Raw genomic sequence first — 8469 nt, 5'->3', positions numbered from 1 at the left:
CAGAGGACACAGCTTAAAAATACGGGGTAGACCATTTAGGACAGAGATGAGGAGAAACTTCTTCACCCAGAGAGTGGTGGCTGTGTGGAATGCTCTGCCCCAGAGGGAAGTGGAGGCCCAGTCTCTGGATTCATTTAAGAAAGAGTTGGATAGAGCTCTCAAGGATAGTGGAATCAAGGGTTATGGAGATAAGGCAGGAACTGGATACTGATTAAGGATGATCAGCCATGATCATATTGAATGGTGATGCAGGCTCGAAGGGCAGAATGGCCTACTCCTGCACCTATTGTCTATTGTATTTACATTTATATTTTACTATTCAACCTCTGACTCACTAACTTAAGTGTCATTCTTTGGGCTCACCTCTTCCAAACAATTTAAAATGTGCAACACTCCAGTGAATTCTCCCCTTGAGCTCCCACTCCTACAATTCTCTCCAACTGCAATGTTCATTACTTCTCCACATTAGAGACACAGACAGGTTGAGAAGAATCATGTTTTGAGATGTTTATAACACATATAAAGAGCATCACTTTCATGATCACAAAACATAAGATGATTCTGGACAGCATTTGTTCACATCTATTTTGAAACTCTGATAACTTTACCTGAAGAGAATCTCTGACATCCTTCAGCAGAATTAAAGTGAAATTATTTTTCATCTTGCTCTTGGAAGTAATTTTGAAACAGCTAAGTTTTTAGCATTTTGCAGAGTCAACCCTATGTACGTATCAGTTAATATAACCATCAGCAATAAGTTTATCCTACTGAAGAAAATTCCAGTTCATGGTCTCACCTGTGTATTAAACCACAAATGTGGGTTTTGCTTTCATTTATATAAACAGTCATTTGTTGCTGCTAGAGTAATGAATTATTAAAGAAGAAACATGACAATGTTGGGTAGCTTTTTTTCCTGTGCTATTTCCATGACCTGACTCATTACACATTGACCCATTTATTTTTAAAACTTTTCAGATCCAGTCCCTGTGCCAGGAAAAATTAATGGAGGAGTGATAATTGGAGCCATTCTTGGCTGCATTTTGGGAATTATTCTTCTCTCACTTCTGGTTTACACTTTCTGTGCACGTCAAAAGTCACATCACTTTAATCATCGCAGACTGTATGACAACATCTCCAATGATCCAGGTATGCAGTTGGCAAAATACTGATCGCAAAATGTTATAATAAAATGTTGACTCTTACAAATATCTCCATTTAGTTACCTGTGCATGCGACATATTACATTATATTTGTTCAAACAACAAATACGTTTTGTACATTATGGAATTATAGAGAAAACAACAAATGCTGGAGATCACAGCAGGTCAGGCAGCATCCATGAAGAGATAGCAACGATAGATGACTCTTCGTCAGAGCTCAACTTGAAAACTGAGCTCAGAGCTAATGTTTCGGGTCCAGTGACCCTTGCTCAGAACTGGACCCGAAGCGTTAACTCTGATTTCTTTTCACAGATGCTGCCAGACCTGCTGAATTTTTCCAGCAACTTCCGTTTTTGCTACAAGTACTTATCCATTTTGAAAGGAGTACCATGGGCTTCACCGCCGTCATTCCCATTGAAGTTTCACTGCATATCGATTGTTACCTTCATATCAGCCTCTGTGACATGAAACAGGTTCTCTCATAACTTATCAAAGTGCACTACAGCGCATTTACTCACATACAATTCTGTTTGGTTTTTTTGCCCAATTCCATCTTCTTATTGACTTACCCTTGTAGTTTTCTTAATTGTGCCAAATTAGATGTTATGTCTCTGACCAGCAGACTGAGAGCAGGATGCATGACAATAGAGAGAGGAGAGAGGGAGATGAGAGAGAGAGAGAGAAAGGGAGAGAGAAGAGAAGAGAGGAGGAGAGAGGAGGAGAACGGGAATGGGAGAGAGGGAGAGAGAGAGAGAGAGAGAGAGAGAGAGAGAGAAAGCAAGAAAACCATCTGAATATGGGTTAGGGTGGAGATGGTTTCCCTCTCTCTCTCCCACAATCCTGTAACAGTTGAGTGTGAGCTTGGATCAGCTTGTCTAACACCCATGTAACAGGAGAAGAAGAAAACAAAGAACTGAAAACACTGAGAATTAGAACCAAAATAGAAATTGCTGGAAAAACTCAGCAGATTTGGCAGCATTTACGGAGAGAAAGTAGAGTTAACGTTTCAGATCCAGTGACCCTTCTTCAGAATGGAAGAGAAATTTAAGAAGCATTAGGTTACTAATTGTACCGAAATATTTATTCCACAACCCATCTCTTCCAGGAACCTCCCAGCTGTAAGGTTTAGCAGTGTTACCTGAGAGTAGCGATTACAGTAGAGACGGAAGGTTTGACTGAGGAGAAGAGGCTGCATAGGCTGGAACTTTTTTTCCCTGGAGTGTAGGGGACTGAGGGGTCATCGTATAGAGGTTTATAAAACCATGAGGGGCATAGTTAAGGTGAACAGTCAAGGTCCTTTCCTCATGGTAAGGGAATCCAAAACCAGAGGGAATAGTATTCGGTGCGAGGGGAAAGATTCAAAAGGGACCTGAGGGGCAGCCTTTTCACGCAGATGGTACGTAAATGGAATGAGCTGCCAGAGGAAGTGGTAGATGCAATGAGGTGGGTCCAATTACAATATTTAAAAAAAACATTTGGACAAATACATGGACAGGAAAAGTTTAGAGGGATCTGGGCCAAATGCAGGCTAACGGGACTAGCTTAGATTAGGAAACGAGGTCAGCATGGATGAGTTGGGCTGAAGGGCCCATTTCTATGCGGTATGACTCTATCAGAATTTTTATTAAGTGGAAGTGAACTTTACTTTCCAGCTTTCAATATTTCATGCAGGAACAAATGCAACTAGCTCTTCATCGAGGCTTCCACTGTCTCAGAAACAGAGAACACTGGAGAAATGCAGCAGGTCTGGCAGCAGTGATGGAAAGCTGATATTTCAAGTCTGGTATGACTCTTCTTCAGACTCAAAACATTAACTCTGTTTCTCTCTCCACGATGCTGTCAGACCTGCTGAGTTTCCCCAGTGTTCTCCATGGTAGTTTCAGATACCAACATCTCCAGTATTTTGCCTTTGATTCTGCTATATGTGATTCTGCAGCATTGCTTTAAGAGCTGGATATGGTAATGAGTCAAGGACAGAGATGGAAACCATATGACCATATGGCTATGTGCAGTCCAGCAGAAGTAAGACAGAAGCTGGTTGCATCCACAGTTACCTGTAACTGTAAGTTGCAGTCAGAGCTGTTAAATAAACCTGTATAAATAAATGTGTTACTTATGTATGAAACAAGAAAAAAAAGGCAAACATGCCAATTAAAATCACTAGAAATAAAGTGATTGATTCTCTTAAATGGGTTAATATTTGCATTGGATTTCTGATTTAATTTGATTTATTATTTTGATTTGATTTGATCTTTTATTGTCACATGTACCTCGGTATGTTAATGTTTTGTTTCGCGTGCAGTACTGGCAGATCATACCATAGAAAGTACATTAGGGTAATAGAACATAGCAAGGAATACAAAGTTATAGCTACAATGAAGGTGCATAAAAAGCAAGGTCAACATTAGATTTGAAATTTGAGAGGTCCATTCAGAAGTTTAATAACAGTGGTGAAGAAGCTGTTCTTGAACCTGTTGGTATGCGTGTTTAAGCTTTTGTACCTTCTGCCTAATGCGAGAGGTTGGAAGAGATTATACTGGGGTGGGAGGGGTATTTGATGATGTCACTAAGTTTGGAATTTATACATAAGCTAGTTAGTTTATTAATGTCACACAAATGATTACCAATGCACCAGTATGCAAGTTCCTCTCGAGTTTTTTCATTCCAATAATGATCACCTTGTGTTCCAATTTATTTCAGTTCTACGTCTGGCCAACACAGATGATGTCATTGATTTAAGGTACCAGGAAGGAGCTGCATACTACAACCCAGCAGCTTTGAACGAAGCCCCACCTTCCAATACTGGAAAGGCTAATGACCCAAATTATGCAATCCAGATGGATCCCTTACCACCCGCATATGAAAATGTCGCATAATTTGACTCACCTCTGTCTCTTAAAAAAAACATTGGTATTGGCACCAAAGAAATATCACTTGCAAACAGACTGTACAGCGATCTTTTATGTACCAATAGTGATATCAAATTGGTTATAACTTGAAGAATATGATTTATTTTTCAAAGTAAAAGCTGCTGTTGAGATAGAAAAACAACATGGAATTGTACTTACCCCAGATAGCCATAAAAATGGCAAAGAAGACTGTGCCTCCATTATCAAATAGATATGTCAGCTAAAGGGAGCAGAAAGAATGAAAACATTAATTATCTTGTTCCACAGACAGCCCATAACCAATACACAGATACTGAAACATCATGGTATGTTGATTTCTTACAAACTGAATTCACATTTTCAAGTTCACTGATGCCACATTGAGAAATATTCTTCATAAAGTAATGCTTCAATACTCCAGTTAAAATATGAAGTACATTGTATGCAGATGCTAATAGATTAACACGAGATTTAAAGTTGCTCCTTCAGGTCATTTATTTTGATGGAGATATTGGTAGCCACACTCATTCCTCTGTATTACGTATTTGTCACGACTGCCACACTTTATACAGTTTACTACCCTGGTGAGATGTAGAACAGACAAACAGAAAAGTAGAATTTCACTGAGTGGCTTGACTGTCAGAGTTTTGTAAAGAAAAAGTAGTTCACATCCATTGTTTGCACTGAACAAATTTATACATTGTATCCATCATTGCCAGACTGTGAACTGATATGCTTGTTCAAATAATCTTACAGTAAATTATTGAGTGACTCGAAAAGAGAGTGTTCTGTGGTAATAATGGCCACTTTCCACGTATTATCCCCAACTTTTCACAAGCTAGATGGCATTGAATCACTCGTGAAGCTATTGTTACTGAATAAGGTCACCTCTCACTTTGAACCCACTACCATCCGAACTACAAAAGGTTTGAGGCACCTGCTTTAAAGTATTCATTATTGTCACAGTATTGTTCAATGTGAGTGAGTTCTCTTCCATGCGTGGCTTCAATGTTTACCATTCCCAGTTGCTGATAGGTCGTGACAAGGATGCCAAGTAAAAGCCATGCAAGTTCCCCACTGAATGGGGGAGGGCAGAGGGACAGGAAAGACAACATGATGGAAGGAAGGTGGAAATGAAGGTGGAGAGAAAAGCTACACAAATGCTTCCTCATGTTCAATCACAGGATGACATGAGCAAAGTTGCAACAGCAAATCCCCGAATCAACCTCTTGGGCAGGGAACATTGCAGGGGTGTTGAGAATTTTGAAGAAAGGCAAAATCAAATAACCTGAAGAGGAAAATCAAACCCAAACATGAGGATTCCCCACAGTTTTTTGCTTATTTTACAATTGCTTATCATTATTTGTTTCTCTTTGATAAAATTAATTAAAGGTGTAAAGTCTTAAATTCCTTCCAATGTTTGTTGATTTTATGAAACATTTTAAACATTTGCTATTTTTAAAAATAATTATTTTTCATCTACCGTTACCTCTACGAGCAGTTCTGAATGTTTAAACAGATCCTCTTGTGCCTTATTTAATGATGTTATCTTATGATCATTTCTCACACTGTCATACACACTTGCATTACAACCACAACTTAATTTCTCCTCTTCTGAAGAGATATTTGATTCACAGTGTGAATACTGATAACTATTACAGAATTATATAACACTAATTCCTTGGAGGTGTGTGCAAGTTAGAAAAACTTACATTAAGCTTGTACAATAAAGGGTGTGAATGCTCATAGTTTGTTATTAAACTATCCTTTGATTATTTAATATGTTTATGTGCAAATATGTACCTCATTTGTTGTACAGATCACAGAACCTAAACAATTGTAATTGCTAGTTCTCAGACTTTTTAAAATGTGACCAAAAAATCCTGCAAAAAAATTTTATCAGCTATAACTTCTTATTACATAACAGCTTCAACACAGCTACCTTTTCCCACAGAAAAATAATCAGATAAAAAAAACTAAATCAAAGAGGAGCATTTTGGGAAAGCAAATCAGAGCAGGACTTACACATTTCGTGGTAAGGTCCAAGGGAATGTTGCTAAACAAAGAGACCTTGGAGTACAGGTTCATAGCTCCTTGAAAATAGAGTCGCAGGTAGGCAGGATAGTGAAGAAGGTGTTTGGTATACTTTCCTTTGTTGGTCAAAGCACTGAGGCGTAGGAGTTGGGAGGTCATGCTGCAGCTGTACAGGACATTGGCAAGGCCACTTTTGGAATATTGCGTGCAATTCTGGCCTCCTTCTTATCAGAAAGATGTTGTGAAACTTGAAAGGGTTCTGAATAGATCTACAAGGATATGCCACGATTGGAGGATTTGAGCTATAGGAGAGAGGCTGAACAGGCTGGGGCAGTTTTCCCTGGAGCGTTAGAGGCTGAGGGGTGATCTTATTGATGATTAGAAAATCATGAGGGGCATGGATAGGGTAAATAGACAAGGCATTTTTCCTGGGGTGGTGATGTCCAGCACAAGACAGCATAGGTTTAGGGTGAGAGGGGAATGATATAAAAGGGACCCAAGGGCAACTTTTTCACACAGAGGATGGTGCGGGTATGGAATGAGCTGCCAGTAGAAGTGGTGGAGGCTGGTACAATTATATTTAAAAGGCATCTTTTGAGTATTTGAATAGGAAGGACCTTTAAGCGGCAATTGGATTGGTACATGGATGGGTGCTTAAGCTAGGACAAATGTTCGGCACAACATCGTGGGCCGAAGGGCCTGTTCTGTGCTGTATTGTTCTATGTTCTATGTTCTAAGGATTTAGAGGGATATGGGCCAAGTGCTGGCAAATGGGACTAGATTAGTTTAGGATATCTGGTGTCAGTATGGACGAGTTGGACCGAAGGGTCTGTTTCCGTTCTGTACATCTCTACGACTTTATTAGGACCACAATCAAAGTAGGACAAGTTGAAGCAGATTTCAAGGAGTTTCTCAAGGACAAAGAGAGATAGAGGGAAAGAGAACTTTGCGAGGGGAATTCAGAAGATGTCTAATGCCACAGGTATCCCAGATTTAATTGGGTTTTGGCTCCAGCAGGGTGTTTTACCTGATGCAACAATGCTGATGTTACTCTTCATAACATAACCTGATGTGGATATTGCATTATTGAAGGATCCAACAGATGTTTATTGTAGCTGGGTAATATATACAATTACAACATTCACAGACACATAAATCTATGGGCTAGTATTTGGCTATTTGGTTACAGCAGAACAGCATCATTCTTGTAGCATATCATGCTTCAAGAAATCCCAAGTAAGATGGAATCTGAGGCATTACACCCTCAGGTTACTTGCTATGATATAGCTTTGATATCAAGAGCATGGTATACTACATATTTCTATACTACTTACAATTTTATTTCTTATTTATTACTTCAGTATGTGTGACAATATAACCAAATTCTAATCTTGATACTAACTGAGAGACAGAACATAGCAAAGCTGAGTGAATATCTGGTTAATAGACATTTGGAACAGGGGATCAGTGGTTAACACTGCAGCCTCACAGCGCCAGGGACCCGGATTCAATTTCTGTCTTGGGTAATTATCTATGTGGAGTTTACACATTCTCCCTGTGTCTGCGTGGGTTTCCTCCACATGCTCTGGTTTCCCCATACAATCCAAAGATGTGCAGGACAGATGACTGGCCATGCTAAATTGCCTGTAGTGTTAGGTGTGTTAGTCAGGGGTAAATATAGGGTAGGGGAATGGGTCTGGGTGAGCTACTCTTTGGAGGGTCGGTGTGTACTTGTTGAGCCGAAGGACCTGTTTCCATACTGTACGGGATCAAATCTGATCACCTATTAACCACAACACCTCACATCTACTGCTGAGTGCATTGATCCCGACACTCTTACAGGAACATTCCCCAGCACTGGGGACTCACACTCATTATCCACCTCACTGCATTGTACTTGCCAATGCTGCTAGCCTCACATCCACCTCTCACTGCCTCCATATATGACCAGCTGTTCAGCTATGGCAACCAGAGTCTGGACTAGAGTGGTGCTGGAAAAACACAGCAGGTCAGGCAGCATCCAAGGAGCAGGAAAATCAAAATTTTGGACAAAAGCTCTTCACCAGGAATACCCAGCTATGGCAACCATCTCACCATGTCGGACATTGACTGACTTTCTGTCCTCTGTCACGGTACATTATGGTACTTATCAGATAATGGGGCAAGCTGTCGATCGTGTCATCTTAGATCTCTTCCTTCCTACTCCAGCCCCCTTCCCTGACATTAACATTCCTTGACAAGGATTCCCTGCTTTTGGATATCTAAGAATTGTTGCCTGGCCAGTGACAGGAGCAGGGAGGGCTGTAGCCAGCTCAGGGTTCATTTGCCAGGCCTCTGGATACAACTACTGCTGCAGACTGCTCAGATATCAACTCGCTGGGCAGCAT

At 40.2% G+C, this 8469-nt stretch overlaps 2 protein-coding genes across 2 annotated transcripts in view; one reads left to right on the top strand and one right to left on the bottom strand.

The window, feature by feature from the left end:
* LOC122557639 (putative GPI-anchored protein pfl2) overlaps positions 1-5465 on the top strand; it is a 20958-nt gene extending 15493 nt beyond the window's left edge. The window contains exons 3-4 of the mRNA XM_043705428.1: positions 976-1146; positions 3861-5465. Coding sequence (XP_043561363.1) covers positions 976-1146; positions 3861-4036 — 347 coding nt within the window. The 3' untranslated portion in view covers positions 4037-5465. The remainder of the gene's footprint in view (positions 1-975; positions 1147-3860) is intronic.
* Positions 1-8469, bottom strand: part of ano3 (anoctamin 3) — a 559677-nt gene that overhangs the window by 111891 nt on the left and 439317 nt on the right. Inside the window, exon 15 of the mRNA XM_043705429.1 lies at positions 4229-4289. Within this exon, the coding sequence (XP_043561364.1) occupies positions 4229-4289 (61 nt within the window). The remainder of the gene's footprint in view (positions 1-4228; positions 4290-8469) is intronic.

This window comes from Chiloscyllium plagiosum, chromosome 16 (assembly GCF_004010195.1).
Source record: "Chiloscyllium plagiosum isolate BGI_BamShark_2017 chromosome 16, ASM401019v2, whole genome shotgun sequence".
Classification (NCBI taxonomy): Eukaryota; Metazoa; Chordata; class Chondrichthyes; order Orectolobiformes; family Hemiscylliidae; genus Chiloscyllium; species Chiloscyllium plagiosum.
This window is presented reverse-complemented; position numbering and strand designations above follow the sequence as displayed.